The sequence below is a fragment of the Acomys russatus genome, chromosome 17, assembly GCF_903995435.1.
Source record: "Acomys russatus chromosome 17, mAcoRus1.1, whole genome shotgun sequence".
NCBI classification, from domain to species: domain Eukaryota; kingdom Metazoa; phylum Chordata; class Mammalia; order Rodentia; family Muridae; genus Acomys; species Acomys russatus.
The window spans coordinates 38,987,108-39,012,052 of record NC_067153.1 but is presented as its reverse complement, the minus strand read 5'-3'; the positions used below and the strand labels follow the sequence as shown (position 1 = coordinate 39,012,052).

Genomic DNA, 24,945 nt, shown 5'->3' with positions numbered 1-24,945 from the left:
ACACCCACTACACAGATGCTTTATTGGGGTACAACTAGAAGCCACCCCTGGACAGCTGCACATGGATTGGGAGCAGGAGCTGCAGCTGGTCAGCTGGTGGCCACTGAACTCGGGTGACAAAGAAGAGGCGGAAGTTCTCCAGGCGTGCCTCTTGGAACTGGGAGGGGTCATACTCAGGTCCGTCAGTGGGCCGTAACAGTGACAGATACCCTTCCTGTGCCAGCAGCCCGCGACTCAACAGTGCCTGTGCCAGGCCAGGCTGCACCGCCTCCAGCTGCTGCTGCACTGCTGCAAACAGGTCCACTTCACGCAGGTCAAACACCAGTGGCTTCCCGTACCTGTAGGTGTGTCCTGGTAAGGAGGCAGGTAAGGCCCAGGGCGGGGCTGTCCTGGGCCCTGCCTGTCACACCTGAGTGCCCCCAGCAGAGCCAGCCGAATCGTCTCGGGTCTCATGTGCTCTGGGTTTACGGTGTCCACGTAGTTGGTGTCCTGGTATCTCAAGAAAGTGGCTGCCTGACCAGAAGGGTCGATGACAAGAGGCCACCTGAGGGCAGCCACCTGGTCACTGCAGCCTATGGGCACCTCTGACTTGTACCCGCACCCGGCCCGGGTACTGACCGTCCATCCGCACGGATGCGGTCACCTACATCCTTCATCAGCACGTCATGAAGCTCCGTGACCTGGCACTTGAGCCCAGGCGCTGCCATCTCCTCGTCTGTGGAGGTGTTAGTGGTGGGGCATGGGAGATCCCACTGCTTAATCCCCCGCCCCTTGGCATCGCCTCTGCAGCTGCCCCACCACAGCCCTGCCCACCCTCCTGGGTCTGCTCCCTCAGCTCCAGCCTGGCCATGGCCAGTGTCTCCTCGGCCTTCTGTGCCTCCTGCCGCAACCTGTCCACTTGGGCCTCTGCGTCCTTGATGGCCTAAAGAAGGGACCACGATGACCAGTGCTCTTCTCATCTCCTCAGGGCCACCACATACTTTGGGGAAAGGTGAGGGTGGGGTGGCTGCCCAGTCAGTCACATGAGGTCAGTGCCTGCCGGGACCTCTTGGTTCTACCCATGTCTCCAAGGAGCCCACTGCTACAGAGTGACACCTTGGGGTTGGAGGGCAGAGATGCTGGGAATTTCCCTGGAAGGGGACCCCCGCCCCCGAGGCTGGTGTAGGGCGGGAAGAGATGTAAGAGCCCCACCTGCAGTGTGAGCTCCGTCTTGCCCATGCACTTCCTCTCACACTTGTCATGTTCCATGATCCTCCGATTGAGCTCACAGTAGGCTTGTTGTAGCTGCCACCAGCACACAGGCCTTGTAGACCTCAGCAACTCACCGTCACCCCGACCCCTCAGCCCGCAGGCCCTCCCCAGGGTCTCCTTCCTCGAGGGAGGCCTAGGTCACAGGGTCACCTCCTTGTGACACTTCTGCTGCTCCTTGGCCAGCTGCTGCACCTTGAGGTTGATGCTGCAGAGGAAAGAAGTGGGCTGGTCAGCGTCATCCATCCACAGTCCCCCACCTCCGCCCCGACTCCCTCCCCGACCCCGGGCATGGCCCCAACTCTGTGTACCGCTTGGCCTCAGCCTCCTTGTGTTTTTGGGCCTCCTGGGCCCGGCGCTGCTGCTCAGCCTCCATGTTCTGAAGCATGGCCTCTGTGAGGCTCAGGTCCCACGACTGCAGCACGCTGGCCACCGTGTCCAGGGAGGCCACCTAGTGACAAGGCATTTGATGCTTAGGTCCACTTGTGCTCTGAGTGTTCTGCCTCCCTAGGGAGGATGCACTTCCATTTTAGAGGATTTGGAAAAGTTAGGGTAGCACGATTGGTAACTGATAACGCCACAAGTCAAGACCACGGGGTCCCCTGGGCAGACCCAGCTCCAGTGGCAGAGCCCCCAGGGCCACTTTGGCCCCTTTCCGTCTGCCCACCAACCAAGCTCAGCTCCCTGCTTCTGTCTGCCACTCATGCAAAGCCACCTGGGCCTCTAGGCTATCCACACTGTGGGAGACACCGCTGTCTGAAGCTGCTTTCATCTGCTGTCCACCTGAAGATCTACCCTTCTAGGACACAAGCCCCTAAAGAGCCACAAAGGCCCCAGCCCACCTGGGGGGCGATGTTGTGCACTTGAAATCCTAACGCTCGCTTCCTTGCCTGGCTGTGGAGAGCAGATGATGCTCATAAGAACAGGGGTTCTAGGGCTGGGCAGGCTTGGCCGTCACCCACAGATACCGGAGGGTAGACAGAGAAGGATTTGCATAGAGGGCTGTGAGCCTCTGTAAGGGTGGGGACATGGATGACCCATCCAAAGTGTGCCTCTCCAGGCCCCTCATGCAGATGGGTTAAGGTCAGCCCCTGTCTGTTGACCCTGTCCCATTTGTTTCATGTTAGCTCAAAGCCCAAAAGACAAACGCGTGATCTTTCTTATTCATCTGCTTTAAATGGAGCCTGATTTAGTTTTAGAAATTCGGAGACCGCTTGCTTTTCATATTGTACAAATCGCCACCCGATCACCCACCGCAAGCCTCGGCCTGAACAGGGCCATGGGCTGCCCGGGCCATCGCTGCCCTCAGCTCTGAGCTCCCTTGGTGCTGGTGGCATCAGAAGGCACTGGTCCACCGCCTGCTGATGGGATGCCACGGCCACTCTTTGTCCAGTATCCTCTCCTAGATCAGCTCCAGTCCGGAAGCTCCCCACACCTGCTCTTCCTTTCTCAGAGGACCTTCCGCTTCTGGGTCGTCCTTGGACATACATAGTGCCCATGCCCTCCTCTCCAAATCTCTCCTGCATGACGCTTCCTTGGAGAGATTTATCCTGGCTACCTACAATCGCCACCACATGCCCGTCCACCCTAGGGACACAGCCCTTCACCCTGCTACACTTTTCTCGTTTCCTCACTCCTGATGGGAGTGACGATCCATCAGACACTTGTTGATAAATTACCCCCAAGCACCTAGAATGTTGCCTAGCTCCAATATTTTGTCAGTCCAATGGCTGGGTGAATCAGTGAATGAATCTATTGATTTGCATCTGAATGTGCTAGAATGAACAGGAGAGATGGCCGTGTAGTGGAAAGCAGCCCAGGAGAGAGACATATGCTGCAGCCAGCAATGATGGCAGAGTCATATCAGCCCTCTGAAACTGAAGCCCCAGAAAGAGCACACAGAGCTGCAGGATTCCGTGTTTCCCCTGCTGGGTCTCAGTCTTACCTTGACGCGGTATGTCCTCACCACGCTCCCTTTCCCCCATTTTGGGACGACAATGCATATTCCCACAAGTATAGCAGAGGCATGTAATCTGTTTTGTTTTGTTTTGTTTTGTTTTGTTTTGTTTTTACAGTGGGGTCATGTTTAGAAATTGCCTTGAGTTTCAGAAGAGATTCGGAACCTTTTTTGTTGTTGTTTTTAATCAAGAAGTTTATTTAAAGAAGAAACTTGACTTGAAGGGAAAACTATCCGGGGACATTTGTTCAAGGACAATCTACCACCCCCACTTGAAGAGAGGTTGTTCTTCATGTGACAGCTGTGTACAAAAAGGTTACAAAGTTGTCCTTGGTTTTACAGTGATAAGTGGAAAACACTAAAATCCTCAAATGGAAGGAGGTATACAAGGAGTTTTATGCTGTTGGGTTCTTTTGTTAAAACAATGAGAGCAAAATAACGTACTGGACTATGAGGCTAAGAGCTGAGTGAGTGTGCCACTAATGGAGAAGGGTATTTCCACAGAACTCCCCCAGACCATCTGCATCTGATGGCAACCAAAACAGAACACTGGCCATTTAACTTAAGAAAAGAAGTCCAATGCCGGGTGTGGTGGCACGTCCTTTTAATCCCAGCACTCAGGAGGCAGAGGCTGGCGGATCTCTGTGAGTTTGAGGCCAGCCTGGTCTACAAAGAGAATTCTAGGACAGCCAGGGCTACACAGAGGAACCCTGTACAGAAAACAAACAAACAAACAAACAAACAAAAAAAAAACAAGAAAAGAAAGTGAAATGCCCGGGCGCGCACACCCACACACACACACTAGATACATTATATCTAATAAAGGAATAGGGGTGGGAAAATGGAAGACCAGAGAAAACTACAGGGTAGTAGTCAGGGCGTGCTGGAACCAAATTGCAGCTTTCTAATTGCGAGTGTATACTTGGTTTATGACACAATTCTGGAATAAAGGAGCAGCCTCCCTTTTCAGTAGACACCTTCTGTCTGCTGCGGCTGCAACACAGCCCCCATCGTATCTTTATCCTCTGTTTCCAACTGTGCAAGTGCGTCTGTTTCGTTGATTGTTTGCCCATCAAACTGGAATCTGATCCGTCTTACTGGCAAACTCTGTTGTTCACACTAGGCTTTCACTGTTCAATGAGTGGTGTTTGCCTCTTCATCTAAAACTCCACCACAGCCATCCTTCCCACCACCTCAAATCAACATGGTCATCATTCTCAGTCTCAGACTCCTTCCTTGGATTTCTTGCTGGCCTCGGGAAGCACAGGAGTCTCCCCAGCTGCCACACAGGTCCTCACTGCAGGACCCTTTGGGCTTTTGAACAATGTTGGGACAGTGAAAGACTGTGGGCACTTCTGAAGTTGCAATAAACACAATTTGCATTATGAGACGACCATGAGCCTAGGGGGGCCCGGGGTGGTTTGAAGGAGAATTGTCCCCTAAGGGTTCATATATCTGAACACTTGGTCCTTAGTTGGTGGCGCTGCTTGGGGAGGCTATGGTACCTTTTAGGAGGTTGAGCCTTGCGGGAGGAAGTATGTCACTGGGGGTGGGCTCTGAGGGTCTATAGTCTCACCCCACTCCTTCTTCTTTCTCCTTCCTGTGTGTGGATGAAAATGCGAGCAGCCAGCTTCCTGCTCCTGCTGCCATGACGTGCTTTCCCTGTGACGGGGGCTCTTTCCCCCAGAACCAAAACCCAGAGGAACTCTTTCGTCTTGAATTTGCTTTTGGTCACAGCAACAGAAGAGCAACCGAGTCAACAACGATAACACCGCACAACTTGAAAATGTACAGTAGTCACGTCATGGGAATGACTGCTGGGCAATGGGTCTGCAAGGCACTGCTGGTAGGAGTGAGTGGGCCGCTGCAGCCATGAAACCGGGTAGGTGTGCACAGGAGACACACAGCACACCACAGCCATGCCTGGGACTCAAAGCCCAGCACAACGTGTCAAATAACTGATCATCCATACCAGTGAATTCATTTCTCCACACCAGCGGACGGAGATAAACTACAACTCTGGGCAAAAGACTGAATCTCACAGACACAGTTAATGACAAGAGATGCCGGAAGAACAATACCACAGTGTCACACAAACTCGCGTATGAGATTCAAAACGGCAAGACCAAGCTACAGTGCCTAGACATTTGGGCCTAAAAAATGGGTAGATGGGCAAATGAATGGTGGATGGCTGGATGGATGGTGTTTTAAATATGGAGTAAGGGCTAGAGAGATGGCTCAGAGGTTAAGAGCACTGTCAGCTCTTCCAAAGGTCCTGAGTTCAATTCCCAGAAACCACATGGTGGTTCACAACCATCTATAATGAGATCTGGTGCCCTCTTCTGGCCTGCAGGTGTACATGCAGTGTATACACAATAAATAAATCAATCTTTAAATATGGAGTAAACAGCAGGGCAGGAAAAGCAAAGAAAGTATCCCTATAAAATCCACCATGTTGTCTCCTGGGCAGAGGGTGTGGCTCTGGCAACCTGGCATTCCTTATATGGTTTCTGCTGGGTGTCGCTTGTGGTGAGCCACAGAGCCACATGGACAACTTTGATTCGTTCAATGTCTGACTAAATAATCTGTATTTTACAAAATAAGACCCAAGGTTGGTAAAATCAAAGAGTAGGCAGGTAGATGCGAGGTGAGAGAAGAGGTGAATGCTGAGATAAACGCTTACACGTGCGGACGGCCGTCTGGGTGAGACAGGCGTTCTGATATGAAATAAATTGTGGGTATTTATCTCAAGGAATCTTTACTGAGACCCGTGTGCCAGGATTTCGCCAAGGACCTTGATGGCTATCTCTAGTCCTGCAGAGCTGGGCTGTTGCCTCCTGATGTGTGCAAACAGCTTAGGGACCTGTGAGGGTTGGTCTGTGGGTGGAAGAGCTGTAATCAACGGAAACCAAAGGATACGAGAAGACGACGCGGTGAGCTGACGGCTGTCGCAAGAGCAGATCAGTAATTTAATGTTAATGAACTGGCAGGATAAAGAGGTGATGCAAAGGAAGACACAGCACACAGCTTGTGGTACGTTAGTGCGGGCAACTGATGCCGAAGCCTGGCAAATACAAGAATGAGCTGATGAATCCACTCAGTACAAGCCTCTGTGCCCACCCCCTCACCGCCCCCGCTGTCCCTCCCCACTCTTCCTTTCCCTTCCTGCAAAAGCCAGCGATCTGTCTCCCACGTTACCATTCTACCATTTTGAGATGGAATCATGTACTTAGTGCTGGGTCAGGGGCCAGCTTAGGGGGTTTCAGCCATCACCATGAAAGGATGTCTTTATCTGGGCTGTGTCCGGTTGGAGGCTATTGCTGTGCAAGCTTCAGTGACATTATTCCGTGGACACAGCTTCCCCCGGGCTGGGCCGAGTGCCCAAGAACATAGCTGCCGAGGTACATAGCGTGATTAGCTCTTCAGAGTCTGCAGAGAGAGGGGCCCTTGTTCTGTTTGCAGCAAGGTGTGGGAATCCAGTTGGCCTACACCCTTGCCAGCACCGGTTAGCCGTCCCTTCACACAAGCTGCCACAGTGTGTGCTGATTCAGGGCACCCCTGCCCTGTGCTGACCAGCAGTCGTCATGTGCTCTTCAGGAACATTCCTCTCCCCATCTGTCATGGACAGACAGCAGATCCCTGTTCGTCATGGCTGGACACCAGGGTTAGTTGCTGTTGAGATGAAATTTGTTCCTATGCCCCAGGGAAGTGTCCTTGGTGAGGTGTGTGGTTTGTGACCAGCCTCTCCCCATAGCTGGTCTTGTGAAGAGAAGCATTTCCTTCCGTCTGGTTTCTTTATGTTTCTTCATTTCTTCCTTCCCTTCTTTCTTTGTTTCTTTCTTTCTTCAGGGGAGAGTGTGAATGCAGTACCCACAACCACAAATTATGCAGTCAAGGTTTTCATATATAGAGAGGTCAGCACATTTGGGGTGCAAAGGATAAGCCTAAGAATGTTTCAACCTGTCCTGGAGCCCAGAGTTATTCCCCTATATTTATTTCTTTTTCTTTCTTTCTTTCTTTCTTTTCTTTTCTTTCTTTCTTCCTTCCTTTCTTTCTTTCTTTCTTTCTTTTTTTTTTTTTTTTTTTCTGAGACAGGGTTTCTCTATGTAGCCTTAGCTGCCCTGGACTCGCTTTGTAGACCAGGCTGGCCTCAAACTCACAGGGATCCACCTGCCTCTGCCTCCTGAGTGCTGGGATTAAAGGCATGCGCCACCACGCCCAGCTCTGGTGTAATACTTCACTGTTCATGGTGAAGTCTCAGATCTGTTGAGTTGGTGTTGTGTCAGGTCGGAACTCATTTCTTGGCCTGTGGGCTGCTAGTGGATCCGGTAACTTGGGTTGAGATGAGTGTCCTTTCTGACAACTGAGATTTAGGGCAGCTCCCTGTCACTGCAACTCCCCAATTACCAGCCCTGTGGCTGCCCAACTGTCCTCTAGCCTCTCTGCCATGGCCTCCCAGCCTCTGACAGACACACCGCTTTACCTGCTAGGCCAGGATGGAGAGGGAGTAGGCCCCAGGATGTGTCCACAGGAGGCAATGCTGGGAGTGGCACAGGAGGCAGGGGGGCCCAGGCTGGGCAAGGACTCGGGGGCAGAAGCAAGTGTTTGCCAGCAGGGCCTGACACCCATCCCACAGTTTCTGCCAGCACTTTCAGCTTTAGGGGTGGGATCAGGGTCACTAGAATTAAGTTCAGGTGACTTAAAGGAAATATAGGTAAGTCCAGGTGTGGTATCAAACACCTGTGACTCCAGAACTGGAGAGTCTGGGGCAGAAGGATCAGGGTTCGTTCCCAAACTGGGCTATGAAGTGTGTGTGTGTGTGTGTGTGTGTGTGTGTGTAAACAAACAAACAAAAGGTAAGGGCACTCCTGGCCTCAGTTCTCAGAGCTGCCCTCACTGCTCAGTGAGCACCCCAGAGACCTCCTGGACCCAGTGGTTCCCAGTGGTCCCCATGGGGACCACAGTGCTCCTTCCAGCTGGGAGGCAGTCCCACCGACTGGGAGAAAAGAAACAAGAATAGACTGAGACCCAGAGGGTGCATCCCAAGTTGTCTAGCACCTGTGATACCTGGCCAACCTCTGAAGACAGAGGACTGTTTGCTAATCTGTCACAGTAGCTGCATCCTCGTGTGGCCAGAACCCTGAAGGACAAAGTGCATAGACAGTGTCCCTAGCAGAAAGCTACTACGCAGAAATGGGAGTTTGGTTGGTGGAATGGAACCAGATGCAGAATCTAGGGATTCCAGTATTCCGTCCACATTCCCCCCCCCCCCGCCCCTTATGAGACAGGGTTTCTCTGTCAGGCTTCTGGCCTGAACTCCTGTCAGTCCATCTGCCCACGGCTGGGATCACAGATATGTACCACCACCACCACACCAGAAACCTTTCGAGTGGGAATGCGTATGCCAGGGCCACACCTGCTCCGGAGTGCTCCCGTCATCCGCGTATACCCGAGGGTCTGCTCCGAGCTTCAGCAGCACCTCTACGGCTTCCAGGTGGCCTCCAAAGGCTGCCCGGTAGAGCGGTGTGCGACCGAAGGCGCCCTGCGGAAGGGGCTCCCTGAGCGCGTGCGGAGACCAGGCCACACCGCCGCCGCGCGCACCGAGCCCACCTTGCTGTTAGGGCTGGCACCCAGCTCCGCCAGCAGCTGGATGGCCATGGCCTGCCCGCCCGCCGCCGCCTCGGATAGAGGCGTGTTCCCGTGGCTGTCTTCGCACTCCACGGTGGCCACGCGCCTCTGCAGCCGCCGAGCCTTGCCCACCTCGTCGTGGCCCACGCCTTCGCGCGTCAGCAGCTGCTCCACCTGGGCGCAGGGCCACGTCATCTCGGTGTCCGCCCCGCCTTGCCAACCCGTCGCCCTCTCCCACCCCCACCCCCCAAGCACGGACCTCCTTAAGCACGGCGCGGATCTCTCCCAGGTCCCCTTCGAAGGCAGCCTCCAGCAGGCGGCGGCGGCGCTGCAGCTCCTCCCGCCGAGCACGCTCTGCCGCCTCCTCCTGCTCGCGCTGTCGCCGTGCTTCCTCCTGCTCCCTGCGCACCAAGGCCAGGTAAGCCTGCAAGACAAGGCCCTCGGTCACCGTCCCCAGCACTCAGAACACTGCCGCTGTGTCCGCAGCTCACGGTTACAGCGCAGCCTGACATCACGCCCACAGCCTCGAGGACGCTGTCCACAGCCCAAGGTCATCGGCTCCCCTTCACACTCTGTCCAGACCTGCCCTCTTCCTCGGGTCCTGGCACTCAGGGTCTTGAGGCTAGGCCCTCCTGTTCACCTCTCTCTGCAGCTTCTCCATCTCATCCAGGTACTCCTGACGCTCCTGCCTTCGGCGAGCCAGCTCCTTTCGTGCAAGATGCTGCCGGAAGGCAGACTGAATGACAGTAGCGGCTTTGTCCTCTGCAGTTGGCGCTGGAGTGAGAAGAGAAGGGATTTGGACCCCAGTCCTCTTTCCTAGCCACCATCCAAGCAGCTGCTGGGGCCATACAGGGGACCCAAATGGGTCTCAGAAAGCATGAAGGCTGGATTCAGTGACTGTCATGCCTGTCACCCAGCATGCATGAGGCTGCTGGAGCAGGAGGACCCATGGAGTTCAGTAGTTTAAAGCCAGGCAGGGCTATGTGGTAGATAGTGTCTCAACAGCAATGCTTTAAAAAAAAAAACAAAAACTAAACAGCCGAGTCAGCATAATGTTCCTTCAGTCGAGCAAGGGGAAGAAAGGGGGCCAGACTAGAGCAGGAAGTCCACATTGCCAGGGCCTGAAAATTTCTAGCAATCTGCAGCTGAAAAAGAAGTTGTAGGGGGCTGGAGAGATGGCTCAGTGGTTAAGAGCGCCGCCTGCTCTTCCAAAGGTCCTGAGTTCAATTCCCACACGATGGCTCACAACCATCTGTAATGTTATCTGATCCACTCTTCTGGCTTGCAAGAGTACATGCAGGCAGAGCACTGTATACATAATAATAAAGAAATATTTAAAAAAAAAAGTTGTAGGAAGCCCATGGAGAAAAGAACAGAAAAACAGACTCTGGTCTTCAGGGCTCACCCACCAGAGGCAGAGGCCCTTCCTGGGCTTTGCTCAACAAATCCTCAAAGCCCGCTGACTGCAGCTAAGCCATAAGCTGCCCCAGAGCCGGGAAGGTTCTCAAGTGGTTGCAGCTCGCATCCCAGGACACTCAGGAGAGGGCGTGAGTCTAGACCCTGAGCACAGCAACCACATGCTCAGACCATCCTGCAGAGAGGCCTACATGCTGGCCCGGCACAGTGGCTTCTAGAAGCAGGGGATGAGAAGACACCATGCAGTCCCTCCTGTCACTGGCTAATCACTGGTGTGTGAAGCCATGGGGAGTGCTCCACCCCACTGGGTCTCTGGGTCTCTTCCTTTGAGTGTGTCTGTCTGCCTGTCTGCCAGGGGTGGGGGGGGGGTCAGCTTCAGAAAGCTGAGGACCTGGGAGAAGACATGTGACAAGCCAGGTGTCGAGAGCATCTTATGAACAAAAGATAGATGACAATCTGACCTAAGTAACAGACTCCGCGACAGGCCCCTTCTGGCCTTCAGGTGTACATGCAGGCACAGCACTGTATACATAATAAATAAATAAATAAATAAATAAATAAATAAATAAATATTTTTTAAAAGTGACTATGAAATTTAACATTGCTCCAGGTGCTTCATGGGCAATGCAGAGGACTTCCAAAGTAAGCAATTGAAGAAAGAAGATGTAATTACAAAATAAAATGGTAGCTGGGCTATGGTGGTGCACATCTATAATGTGATCTAATGCCCTCTTCTGGCAGGCAGGCATATATGTAGGCAGAACACTGTATATGTAATAAATTAATCTTTAAAAAAGAACATAGGCCGGGTGAGGCAGCGCACACCTTTAATCCCAGCACTCGGAGGCAGAGGCAGGCAGATCGCTGTGAGTTCGAGCCCAGCCTACAAAGTGAGTCCTGGACAGCCAAAGCTACACAGAGAAACCTTGTCTCAAAAACAAACAAACAAACAAACAAAACCACCCACACCCACACCCACACCCACACAAAAACCACATAAAGATATTTGGGGAAATACGGTAAGATTGAAAACTTTTGTCAGAGAACAGGACCCAGTTATAAACTGTAGAGTGGCGAGGCGGTGGTGCCTCCCAGCACTCGGGAGGCAGAGGCAGGTGGATGGCTGTGAGTTTGAGGCCAGGTTGGTCTACAAAGTGAGTCCAGGACAGCCAAGGCTACACAGAGAAACCCTGTCTTGAAAAACAAAGAAAAATAAATAAATAAAATAAACTGTAGAGTGTGAGCAAACTAAACCCTCAGAGCTCAGCAGGGCGTGGTGGCACAAGCACTTAATCCAGCGTTGGGACAAAGACGTCGGTGAATCTCTGTGAGTTTGGGGACATCTGGTTTACACCAAGAGACCCTCTCTAAAACAACAACAAAAGAGCTCAGCAGTGGCTAGGCATGATGGTTCATGACTTTAATGCAAGCACTTGAAGATCAGACCCAGGCAGGTGAATTTCTGAGTTCAAAGACAGCTGGTATACATAGTGAATTCCAGCCCAGCCAGGGCTACATAGTGAGGCCCCTGTCTCAAAAACAAAATGAAAAACTAAGGACTCGGTGGTTACATGTAATTGTATAATAGAAAGAGCTGAAGGTAGAATTAGTAACCTAGAACACCAGATAAAGAAAATAATTGGGGCTGGGCGGTGGTGGCGCACACCTTTAATCCCAGCACTCGGGAGGCAGAGGCAGGCGGATCGCTGTGAGTTCGAGGCCAGTCTGGTCTACATAGTGAGTCCAGGACAGCCAAGGGTACACAGAGAAACCCTGTCTTGAAAACAAAAAAACAAACAAACAACAACAAAAAAACAAAAAGAAAGGATTTGGGAAAAGAGAGGGACAAAAGGAAATGGTTAATGCAGATATAATTGGAATAGCACATAAATTATGGATGTTGGAAGACAGCTTTTTCTTTAGACAGGGTTTCTCTGTGTAACAGGCTGTCCTAGAACTCCATCTGTAGGCCAGGATGGCCTTGAACTCACGGACATCTGCCTGCTTCTGTCTCCCCAGTGCTGGGATTAAAGGAGTGTGCCATAACGAGTTCCCCACTGGGCTCTTTTGTTTGGTTGGAAGAGAGTTTTGAAAGTTAATCAAAGACAGCACATCAGAATGTTGAAACACAACGGTAAACACAAGCATGCAAAACAATAGAGCTGGAGAAAACTGCCAAAACTAAAGGGAAAAAAGGACATATCCAAAGAATCGATGAATTTATTAAAAAGCAAAATACACATCAGTAGCACATGTATGCTTTTTTTTTTTTTTTTTTCTTTTTCTATTTTTCTTTTTTGGTTTCTCGAGACAGGGTGTCTCTGTGTAGCCTTGGCTGTCGGCACTTGCTTTGTAGACCAGGCTGGGCTCAAACTCAGCAATCCACCTGCCTCTGCCTCCCAAGTGCTGGGATTAAAGGTGTGCGCCACCACGTCCAGTTTACACATGTGTGCTTTTTGTACACAAAAGGAATGCTCCAGACAGAACGGGGCTATGACAAATTAGACTCATTGGTTCACCAAAGAATGAAGAAAATAAAAAGACAAATGTGTGAATAAACATGTACAAAACAGTAATGCAGATTATATAATAATTAAAATTAACAAACACAGCCAGGTTTGAATGCTTAGTCACAAGAAAATAGAACTGTTCAAAAGGATTAGATGGGTTAGGAGACCTGGGCCTGTTGGAGGCCATGTGCCCCTGGGGGTGGTCTTTGAGATTTTAGAAGCCCATGCCAGACCCCACGTCTCTCTCAGACTGTAAATAAGGATGCACCACTTCTCAAACCATGTCTGTCTGTGGGACACTGTGCTTCCTGCCATGATAATAATGAACTAACCCTCTGAAAGTCTAAGCCAGTCCTCAATGAAATGCTTTTTTTTTTTTTTAAATAAGAATTGTCTTGGTCTGTGACTAAGATACTAACAAAAGCTGACAGCAGCACTCATCTATGCATAACATAATTACTTAGCCACACCACACCCATTGAGCAAAACGGCATCAGTATCCTCCATATTAGGGCCCATGACCTCACCAGCTGTGGCTTTTGGCCAGGTGGTTCACACACCATACCTGAGCTCCCTCCTGTGGAGCGGGTCTCAAACCCAACCAGAAAGCAGACTTGCCACTGTTGCAACAATGGATACATCTTGTCTGGACAGTCCTGCTGTGTCTTAGTTAGGGTTCCCAGCTGTGTCAGACTGTTGGTGTCACTCTTTCCCCAGCAGCCCACACCTTCTAGCATTAAGAGGGTGAGCGAGCAGGGAGGGAGCTGCCAGCTCAGTTCCAGCTTGATTTCCCTGTCTTGAAAGAAAACATAGTGTCCTTAGCAGTAGGTTCTCACTATCTATTTTGGGGGGCAGCCAACTGCAGTGGCATTAGGGGTCTCCCCGACCTACTCCTGGCACTGCAATCTTCACTTAACAATCTATAGATTTTGGAAGCAGCTTTATCTTTAATCCCAGCCCTTGAGAGGCAGAGGCAGACGGATTGCTGTGAGTTTGAGGCCAGCCTGGTCTACAAAGCGAGTCCAAGACAGTCAAGGCTACACAGAGAGACCTTAGCTCAAAAAACCAAACCAAACAAAACAAAACAAAACAAAAAACCAAAAACAAAAACAAAAACAAAAAAAAAAAAAAAGGAAATTTTAGTTTTAAATTAGATTACCAAGTATCAGTTTCCTTGTGGCTTTTCCAAACAACCTCAGCTTTGGCTTATCCTTCCCCCTCCCCCTCTTCCTGTGCCCTCTCCAGTTAATAAAGAAGCCTTTCACCTTGAGTATGCCCCTTCATCTTCATATCACATGTGTTTTGTCACTTACTTCCCCACAACCCAAAGAATCATTTCCCCTCTCATGGGCCCCTTTCTAGTTTCCTGGCCTTAAACACACTTATTTCCATATAAATGTGCATATATAAAAATTAGAAGATAGGGGCTAGTGAGATGGCTCAGTGGCTAAGAGCACCAGTTGTGTTGGCCGTGGTGGTGCATGCCTTTAATCCCTTGAGGCAGGTGGATCTCTGTGAGTTTGAGCCCAGACTGGTCTACAGAGTGAGTTCCTGGAAAGCAGGGCTATACAAAGAAGCCGTTTTGAAAAACCAAAACAAACAAAAATAGCACCAGCTGCTTTTCAAGAGGGACACAAATTTGGTTCTGAGCACCCCACATCGTGGCCTGCAACCATCTGTAACTCCAGTTCCCAGGAGATCTGATCCCTTCTTTTTACCTCCATGGGCACCACATGGTGCACAGACATACGTGCAGGGAAAACGCATATGAACACACACTCCAATTTTTTAAAGTTAGAAGGTAGATTAGAACACACACATAAGAGAGAATAAGCTCACTTCTGGATCTGGGTTAGCCCACTTAATGTATTATTTCCCAGCGACACCCGTTTCCTTACAGATTCCATTTTCCTTTATAACGGAGTAAGAGTCTATTGTGTATATGTGCCACGGTTTCATTATCCACCCATCACTTGATCAGCATGCTGGGGATCAACAGAGCAGCAGTCAACATGGGGATGCAAGTGTCCCTGTGGTAGGATGCAGGTTTGCGCCCAGGGGTGGTATGGCTGGACAGAGGGTGGTTCTGTTTTTTAGTTTTAGTTTAGCAGCTAAACTAGTTTACACCCTTGCCAGCAATGATGATAAGGATTCCATTTTTTTTTCAGCGTCCTCCCTAGCGTTTATTGTTTTCTTGATGGTAGCCGTTTTGATTGGGTTGAGATTAGACAGTTTTATTTCCCTGATGACTACTGGTGCTAAACACTTTTTTTTTTTTTTAATTGTGTATAGTATTTTGTCTGCATGTACAGCTGCAGGTCAGAAGAGGGCATCAGATCACATTGTAGATGATTGTGAGCCACCATGTGGTTGCTGGGAATTGAACTCAGGACCTCTGGAAGAGCAGGTGGCGCTCTTAACCACTGAGCCACCTCTTCAGTCCCCCTGCTAAACACGTTTTAAAATATTTATTGGCTGTGTTTGTTTTGTTTGTTTAGTTTTGGTTGTTTGCTGTTGTTTTGGGCTGGGTTATTTGTTGTTTGTTTGGTTTTTGAAGACAGGTTCTCTCTGTGTGTCTCTGGCTGTCCTGGATGTAGGTATTTCTTCTTTTAAGAATTTTCTGTTCAAGCCTGGCATGGTGGCGCACGCCTTTAATCCAGCACTCGGGAGGCAGAGGCAGGTGAATCCCTGTGAGTTCGAGGCCAGCCTGGTCTACAAAGTGAGTCCAGGATGGCTAAGATAACATAGAGAAACCCCACAGGCCGCCTCTTCATTTGATTCTTTTTCCTCTGCTGTAAGAAGTGCTTTAATGTCTTGAGATTCGGTTTGTCAGTTGGTCTGATTTCCTGAGTAATGGCTACAAAATGGCACACTCAATTTCCAAATTCTTGCAGGTTGTAACAAGTTCTGCCACTGCATAAACAAGTAATGCCAAAAGTCTCTTATCTTTAAGGAATTTTTGTTGTTGTTGGGCTTTATGTTTGTTTGTTTTTGTTTTTTGAGACAGGGTTTCTCTGTGTAGCCTTGGCTATCCTGAACTCGCTTTGTAGACCAGGCTGGCCTCGAACTCATATAGATCCACTTTCCTCTGCCTCCCTGAGTGCTGGGATGACAGGCCTGTGCCACTGAGCCTGGCTTGTTTGTTTATTCTGAGTTAAGGACCAAACCCAAGGCCAAGCACTCTACCACTGAATTAAATCCCCAAGCCTAGAATTCAACTCTTATTTAGGAAAATAAGTATTTTTAAGTAGCAACCCTGTGGCTTGCCTCCATCCCGATGACATCATCAGGATGGAAGCAGCCATATGGCTGGAAGCCATATTTACTAAGATGAAAAAAAGAGTACACGCTGAGCCAGGCACGATGGCGCATGCCTGTAATCCCAGCATTCACGGAAGCAGAGCCAGGTGGATCTCTGTGAGTTCGAAGCCAGCCTGGTCTAAAAAGTGAGTCCAGGACAGGCAAGGCTACACAGGGAAACCCTGTCTCGAAAAACAAAAGAGTACATGCACGTAACTTCACCTCCATCTTGATTGAGATAAACTGTGGCAGCACCAATGAAATATCTTTGTCCTACTGCGCCCTCTGCTTATCATTGTATCTCCTTTTTAGACTAAAGGAGCAACAACAGGCCTCCATAATATTTTGGATTAGAATGGATTTTGTATGGTGATAAAGGAAGGTTATAAAGGTATACTCCGGTTACCAAGAGCTGACTTAGAGATGTATTTCTGTAGACTGCATTTATGGTTTAACATTTTATTTTGATGCTAAAGAATCTTCAATTAAATCTTCAATTCAAACTTAACAGGGATCAAATTGTAAATCCTGATCTTATAAAAGCCACTCATTTGTTGTAAACTGTTAAAGATAATTAAGACATACAAGTTAACGGTCTCAGTCACTTTGTTTTTTGTTTGTTTGTTTTTTGAGACAGAGTTTCTCTGTATAATAACCCCTAGCTGTCCTGTCCTCGCTTTGTAGACCAGGCTGGCCTCAAACTCACAGCGATCCATCTGCCTCTGTCTCTGAGTGCTGGGATTAAAGCCACCACACCTGGCTGTCAGTCACTTTAGAAATGATCAAATTCTTTAATGTGCTCAGAACTGTGCACATAGTCATGCTACGTATAAATGCAATTCAATTACAGGGACAAGCTTTATTTAGCCTCCTAAATATGTCTTCAGAGTTAAGCCTGAATCAAGTAACTAAAAATAAGTAAAGTTTGTTTAAAATGAGGTATACTTAATAGATGGCCCTCAAAAGCCCCCCAGAGATTGTTGGTTTTAAACAAACTCCCAAATGTTCGATTTTTACCAATAAAGACTCAGGAGCTAAAGCAGGGTGGTGGCGCACACATTTAGTCCCAGCACTCGGGAGGCAGAGGCAGGTGGATCACTGTGAGTTCGAGGCCAGCCTGGTCAACAAAGCGAGTCCAGTCCAGAACAGCCAAGGCAACACAGAGAGACCCTGTCTCAAAAAAACCAAACAAACAAAACCAAAAATGCCTGCTAGCCCAGAGAGGCGGGGAGCACCCAGCTGACCTCCCTTCTGCTTCTCTGCCCTGTCTTCAAAACCCTTCAAGCTCAATGCACTTCCTTTCTGTCACCTGTGGGTCGCGTCTCTCTAGCAGTCCACGGTGCAACAGTGGCAAGTCTGTTGTGGAGTAACCAGATGATTTCTGATTGGGTTGGAGGCCTGCTCCACAGGAAGGAGCCCATGTCTGGTGCTGTAAACCTGGCCAAAAGCCACGGCTGGTGAGGTCATGGACCCTACCGCTGTTGTTTTGCTCAATGGGTATGAGGTGGCTAGGTAATTATGTTTATGCATAGATAAGTGTTGCTGTCAGCTTTAGTTAGAAATGTTGTTGTTGTCATGTTGTAATGGGCAGCAGTAACTGCAGAGACTGGTCAAAGTGCTGAGGTTGAGAGGCTATTGAATGTTCAGCCATAAATGGGACAACCACACGGCCCTCTGCACCGCTCAGGGAACATTGCAGAAGAGATGGAAGAAATAGCGTGATCAAGGAAAAAGGGGTAGCCTGTTGTACGATGCTGTTTTCCAGCCAGGCCATGGAGATTGTAAGCTTAACTCACAGCAGTGACTGTCTACACAAGACCTGCTCAAGATTGTGTCTGTCACCATCCTGCCATGCAGTGGGGGAAGGGGACTCATATGGCCCCACCCTGAGACCTGTGGTCAGTTCATGGTTGCTGGGGGGAAAACAGATGTTTTATGCATTGGTGTAGCCATTGGTCAGCTGGCTGTGCTCCTGTAAATAGTCCCTCACCCACACTCCTATAAGCAACCCTAGTGAAAGGTGTGCCTCCCACACACAACATGGAAGTAGAAGGGAGGCTGGCTGGGAAGAAAGTAGGGATTAGTGGAAAAGGGAGGGGGACAAGAGAGAGTAATGAGGGTGGATATGATCAAAATATAGCATTTATTTATATGCAAGTGTCAGAACACACAATTATTATATAATTGTCTGTAAGTAATGTGTGCTAATAAAAATACAAAAATGCTTAAAAGAAAGGAAAAATAACATTATATAATCCAAAGTTTTAATACAAGCTGGTTCTATACAAACATGCATGTAATGGTGAACCATCAATGTATAGAAAAAAAATCCCATAGTCAGGGAAGAAAGAAACAACTCTACAATAATAGCTAGAAGCTGCTGTGTCCCTGACACAGGCAGAACAGCAGACAGAAGTGGAGAGAGGTGGGGGCACTTAACACAGGAAAGCCCTAGGGACTGTGGGGACCAACGTAGCAGTACCCACGTCCACATGCACACGCTGCCCAAGGGCACGGGGGACGTTATCTCGGAATGTAGGGCAGAGTTTTCAGTGACTCCTCTGCAGAGTGCGCGCTGTGCCTTCTTCACCGAGGGATCAGGGAAAACATCACAGGGGACATCAGAGAAGGCTTAGCAATGGGCGAAGTCGTAGCACACAAAACTCTACCGGGTGCAGTAAAAGCAGCGCTGAAGGGACTCGGAGCTTTACTATTACAGCAGTAAACAAGGTGCATGTCAAACCTGCAGTCCACCTTGATGACGCCAAGAACAAGGGAAGGAAAACCTAACCAAACCCAAAGATCGCAGAGGGGAGGAAATAGAGATTAGACAGAAGTGAAACGGGAAAGGCACAAGTCACTTGCTGCTCTCGCGGAAGAGCTGGGTTTGGCTCTGAGCACCCACATCAAGCTCCTCACAGTTGCCTGTAAGTCCAGTGCCAGGGGACCCATCACTCTCTTCTGGCCTCTGTAGGCACCTTCATGCATAAGTATGCACAGACATATAAACTAAGATACGTACACATGACTAGAAATAAAAACTAAAATCTTTTTTTGGTTGGTTGGTTTTGGTTTTTTGAGACAGGGTTTCTCTGTGTAGCCTTGGCCATCCTGGACTCATTTTGTAGGCCAGGTTGACCTCGAACTCACAGGGATTCACCTGCCTCTGCCTCCAGAGTGCTGGGATTAAGACGTGTGCCACCACGAAAGGGGGATCATACTACAGATTCTGCAAAAATAAAAATGACTATAAGGGAATGGCTGTAAGTCAGATAGGCCAGCGGGCTGTGAAGGGTCCGGAGAAACAGCTGGTAGTTAGGAATACCTGCCGGTCTCCCAGAGACCTGCGTCTACTTCTTAGCACCCAGGTTGGGGGTTCACAACTGCCTCTAACTCCAACCTCAGGGGCCCAGCGTCTCTGGCCTCTGTGGACACCACGCTTGCATGTACTTACCACCCCCACATACACATAATTTCAAGTAATAAAAATAAAATCCTAAAAAGTAAGGCGCCACAGTTAAGAGCTACTCCTGCTCCTCCAGAGGACCCTGGCTCAGTTCCTACCACGCGGCGCATCAGGTGCCTTACAACCACTGTAGTTCTGGCTCCAGGGAAGCTGAGGCCTTCTGGAATCAGCAGCCACCTACATGCACGTGGTGCATGTAAAGGTAAGCAGGCATACACATAAATAAAAATAAATAAACCTGAAGGGAAAAGAAACCTCTCAACAAAGTCCTAGCTAGACACGATGCTTCATTGGCATATTCTGGGTAACGTGAGGAGAGCATGTCCCATTGTGGTGAGGGATAGGGCATGCCTCAGCCTTCCCAGTGTGGTGAGGGACAGGGCATGCCTCAGCCTTCCCAGTGTGGTGAGGGACAGGGCATGCCTCAGCCTTCCCAGTGTGGTGAGGGACAGGGCATGCCTCAGCCTTCCCAGTGTGGTGAGGGACAGGGCATGCCTCAGCCTTCCCAGTGTGGTGAGGGACAGGGCATGCCTCAGCCTTCCCAGTGTGGTGAGGGACAGGGCATGCCTCAGCCTTCCCAGTGTGGTGAGGGACAGGGCATGCCTCAGCCTTCCCAGTGTGGTGAGGGATAGGGCATGCCTCAGCCTTCCCAGTGTGGTGAGGGATAGGGCATGCCTCAGCCTTCCCAGTGTGGTGAGGGACAGGGAGCACCTCCTGCCTTAGTCCATGAGGCTAGCACCCCCTAATACTAAAGCCGGGCAAAGAAACCACAAGAAAATCCGGGACAGCACCTCTTAGGAATATGAATACAGAATCCTTCCAGCACGCCCCAGCAAGCTGAGTTGAGTAACATAGCTAAGTCTTCTCCGTCATGACCAAGTAGGACTTGTTTTGGGAGTGTAAGGATGGTTCGACGTATGAAAACTGACAAACTCAATATGCTCCCACCAACAGCTGGGGGAGGATATAATCATCCCAGCTGATTCAGGGAAGCATTGAAAGAAGTCAGCACATTTTGGAGACACGCCACACATTAGAAGTAGTAGGGGGCCGGAGAGATTGCTCAGCAAGAGCACTGGCGGCTCTTCCAGAGGACCCAGGTTTGATTCCTAGCACCCACAAAGTGAATCACAACCATCTGTAACGCCAACTCTTGGTGATCTAATGCCCTCTACTGGCCGCCATAGATACATGGTGCACAAGGATGGGTGGCTGGCAGGATGCCCGACTCAGCAGTGATCAGTGCAGCAAAGGTCATCACAGGAAGGCCGGGCCTAGGAAGAACCCAGGGAACTACTTCCCTTCCACATGTGAGCCTGTAGAAAGCATTTTCCTGGGAGAGTCACGAAGATGAGTGCCAATATCTCCATTCCAACCCACGGCTCTGGCCTCTGCAAAAGGAAACCAACTCTGACGAAAATCAGCCGGCCACTGGAGCAGTTCCTGGGCAGATCCACACGTGGCCCTGGCAGTTGGTGGGTGACCACTAAGGTGGCAAACATGTCTGGAGGAGGAGCAAAAACAGCTGACCCTCATGCGGCAAAGACAACAGTATACCTTCCCTCGTCAACCTAGGGCTGGGGCTACCCGCAGCTCGTCTAGTTCTGGGGTACAGGACATGAAGGCCCACGCAGGTGCAACAGTGGCCCCCAAAAGATGCCTGCGTCCTGATCCCTGCAATGACTCCATATGGTGAGTTTGTGGCCAAAGGGGATTCAGGGTTACAGATGAACAGATGATGGCTGACCTGGACAGCTTGGTAGGATGTAGGATCTCCTAGGAGATACGCTCTTGGGTGTGTCTTTGAGGTGGTTTCTGGAGAAGTTTGATCAAGACATACCCTGAATGTGGGTGGCCCCATACAAATGGTCCATGGTCACCGGCTGGATAAAGAAGAGTACCAAGCACTCCCCCAGCACCCAGGCCTCTCTTGGTTTTTGGGTATTTTGGGGGGAGGGGTTGTTTTTGCTTTTGAGACAGCGTTTCTCAACTATTAGCCCTGGCTGGCCTCGAACTCAGAGATCTGCCTGCCTTTGCCTCTCAAATGCTGAGACTGAAGGCATGGGCCACCAAGCCTGACCTGTTCATCCCTCTCTGCTTCCTGACTGTGGCTACAATGTGACCAGCTGCCATGGCTGTTGCTGTTATGTCTTCCCTGCTGTGGTGGGCTGCAATTTTCTTAAACCATAAGCCAAAAATGAACCCTTTCACCCTTAAGGGGATTCTTGGTCAGGTATTTTGTCATAGCAACAGGAAATGTGACTAATGCCAGAGGTGATGCGCCATTCTCCACCGAGATCTGGTGTGTGCACAGACAGGAGAAGATGGAGAGAGAAGAGGCAAGGGGTACAACAGGGGTAGCTGCTACTCTGGAGGGGCGGGGCAGACAGAGACAGAGATAGAGACAGAAAGAGACAGAGAGACAGAGGCAGACAGACAGAGAGAGAGAGAGAGAGAGAGAGAGAGAGAGAGAGAGACAGAGAGAGCGAGAATAAAGGCCCTTAAGAGCAAGGGTCTTAAAGCAGCTCGGGGCCATGTACTGTGTATTGAAAGAATCTCCATTTATGGTAATGGTCAGTCACAGCAGCACAAAGAAACAACACAACAGAGTCAGTCCTTGAACATCTGGACTGGAGCTTTGGCACCCACAGGTCTGAGACACACACAGACACCCTAAGGTAAGAAGAAAACTTGTTGTATCTGGCATCTCCACTCATCAAGTCTGACCCAACGCAGGCCTAGACAGGGGTGTCACACCGTCACCTGTGGTGTGTCCTCTGGGTGGGAGCAGATGGCGGTAAGGCAGACCAGGCACGGCATACATCTTCACCAGCTGAAATGCCACCAATTATATCCCCTGTGTCAGAAGTTCCTGATGCACAGCTCCCCTCTAGGAGCACCTGGCCACCCACTGCCCTGGGCAGGAAATGTGTCCTAAGTGGGCTCCAGTTGAAGGCAGCAGGCTCCTGAGAATACTGAGACGAACAGTCCTGGGAACAGTGATTTGGAGGAAAGGTCTGAAGGAAGGTAGGGAACAGGTTTGTAGGAATAGTGGCATTTGGAGTGACATCCCTAGAGAGGATCTACAATCTGGGGTCACCTGATGACTGACCGTGCTGTGGACCTCGGCCAGTAGGCTGTGAACTGTTGGGGGTTGGTCTGGTGCTATTTGTATTCAGATGCTAAATTCTGGGCCCCCGAGATCTGGCTGCAGCCCAGACAAATGCATCCTCACATACGCTGAACAATGTTGTGTAAACTTTGCTCCCCAATTACCTCTGATTGGGTAATTAAAAAGCTAGACAAACTGTAGCTGGGCAGAAGAGAGGTTGGTGGAGCTTTAGTTTCTGGGCTTGGGGTCTGAGGTAGGGACCCTGAGAAGAGAGAATAAGGAGGAAGAGGAGGAGGAAGAGGAGGAGGAGAAGGTTGCAGTGGGGCAATATGGACCATGAGCACATGGCCATGAGGGCTGGCCTGATGGAGCAGAAGCAGCCCAGACAGATACAATATGGCAAGTAATATTGGGGGAACATGGCTGGGAAATAGAAAAAATAGCAGAGAGGGTTGATATCTGCCCAGCTCTAGTACTTTAAAGCTTATTATAAATCTAATAAATCTCTGTGTCTTTTATTCAGGAACTAAGTGGTCTAAGGTGGGGTAGAAACTCCTAATAGATAATTAAAAAGGAAAAGGGATGTAGGACCCCCCAAAAAATTCCTCTTCAACGAGCAGAGTGGCTCTGGTGACAGGGACTGTATCCCAACATGAGTCCTTCTTGTAAGAGAGACCTAGACCAGACAGACTGCCCCTGCTGAACACACCTTTCTTCCCGGGTCATCGGCTCTAGGAGATGGCACAGAGAAAATCAATCAGAAAGCCACAAATATCAATCAGGGCTGAACAGCAAAGGGAAGACGGGAGGATGGTATGCTCTCAGAAGAGCCCTGGGATAACAACAGGGCACCTACGCGATAGCAACCAGCTGCCCCTCCTGAGTAGAAGACCGAGTCAGCACGTGGGTATAAGAACTGTTGCCACCACTCATTCCTGGCACCCCAGCAGTAATATTCCTGAGTGTGGCCTACCAGACCACTGAAGGTCTTCCCAGGATATGCATCAACTAGGGGTAACAGAGGCGGTGCTGCAGCACAAGAAACAGCACCGGTACTTCTCGGGGGTGGGGGTGGGGGTGGGGGATAATGTTTCCTCTTATTTGGCCTCCTTTTTGGTCTGTATCTCTGCTGGGAACTGCAGCCCCACACATCTATCTCTGCTGGAGTCTCAGGACTGTTTGGCCCTGAGCTATGCAGAACCCAGAGCAATGCATTAGGTATACGCAACCATGCTAGAACAACCTACAGACCTCGTGTGCATCCTGTCCTGGGGACAAGGCTGAGTCTCTGAGGATGCGAAGGGAGGAGGTTTGCAGGAGAGGGGTGTTCACCGGCAACACGGGTGCAGCATCTCCCAGGGTTACACGCCCCTCGGCTGCTCTGAGAATTTTGGGAAGGAGAAAAGCAAAGGGAAAGTATAGAATGCCGCCGTCGCCGGGGGTGGGGGTGGGGGTCTGCTGGAGCGGATCCAGGCACTGGCTACTGGGAGCATCGCAGATGGAGGAACACTGGAGTGAGCCTAGAGGAACCAGGCTGGGTGTACTGGGTTCAAGACACCCACAGGGGTATTACGGGGCAGCTGGAGATGGGGGTTGTTGGATGATGGCGGTGAGATCTTAACCTAACTGTGCCTCGGGAACACAGAGGTGGGGCCGGAGCCAGGAGGTGAGCAGGTTGGCCAGACCTGGTCCCTCCGGTCCATAGGCACTAGAGTTCAGAAAGTAGGCACAGGAAGGACTCCAGGACTTCCCAAGCATGGCCGAGGCTGGATAATTTTACTGCCACCAGAGGGCGACGGGCTCAAGGCAAGAGACTTGGTGGGACCTTTGGGAGGCAGTCCAGAGCCAAGGGCTAGCAAGGCATAGAAAGGGAGCTTCTCTGCCTACTTCTGGCCTGCTGTATAGAACATACGAGCACACACAGGTGTATATATGAAAGCACGCATGTCCTTGAACATTCTTGCATACACATGTGCATATGTATGTATACTCACGCATACCATAGCTATCTGGGTCCAGGACAGTCCCTTTACTGCCAGCCCACCCCTTAGCAGATGTAGGGCACCCAGGTTCTTACCTGCAGGAACCTTGGGCTTCTCAGAGTAGGACCCTCTGGACACCTGACCTGTCTTCTTCTGCAACTGGAGATTCTCTCTTGGCTTTCCTGAGGGAAGGTGGCACAAGTGTTAGGATGTGAGCTGTCCCCTCACCCCATCAACTTCAGGTGGCATTTATGGGACACCAGCCAGGGCTGTTCCCAGGCTATTAGGGAAGGCCTCACAAGGCCAGCACATGCGGCAACTTTAAT

General features: G+C 50.2%; 1 protein-coding gene across 1 annotated transcript; it reads right to left on the bottom strand.

Annotated features, from left to right (window-relative positions):
- Positions 1 to 10: 10 nt before the first annotated feature.
- Iqank1 (IQ motif and ankyrin repeat containing 1) lies at positions 11 to 24,931 on the bottom strand. The gene is made up of 13 exons (XM_051159344.1): positions 24,880 to 24,931; positions 24,715 to 24,801; positions 9,474 to 9,607; positions 9,093 to 9,257; positions 8,816 to 9,007; positions 8,622 to 8,747; positions 1,560 to 1,699; positions 1,402 to 1,456; positions 1,192 to 1,284; positions 814 to 922; positions 619 to 715; positions 410 to 544; positions 11 to 338 (listed from the first exon to the last, which is right to left on the bottom strand). Exons 1-13 carry the CDS (start codon positions 24,929 to 24,931, stop codon positions 35 to 37), a joined length of 1,689 nt encoding a protein of 562 aa, XP_051015301.1. The 3' UTR covers positions 11 to 34.
- Between the last annotated feature and the right edge of the window lie 14 nt (positions 24,932 to 24,945).

What these genes read in the sequence shown, in the direction of transcription:
- Iqank1 (XM_051159344.1), bottom strand. Translation starts at nt 24,931, where the DNA reads ATGTGCTGGCCTTGTGAGGCCTTCCCTAATAGCCTGGGAACAGCCCTG. An exon ending in GAAGCCCAAGGTTCCTGCAG is followed by an intron (nt 9,608 to 24,714) that starts GTAAGAACCTGG and finishes TTCTCACTCCAG; the next exon opens with CGCCAACTGCAGAGGACAAA. An exon ending in GAGGGAGCAGACCCAGGAGG is followed by an intron (nt 716 to 813) that starts GTGGGCAGGGCT and finishes ACACCTCCACAG; the next exon opens with ACGAGGAGATGGCAGCGCCT.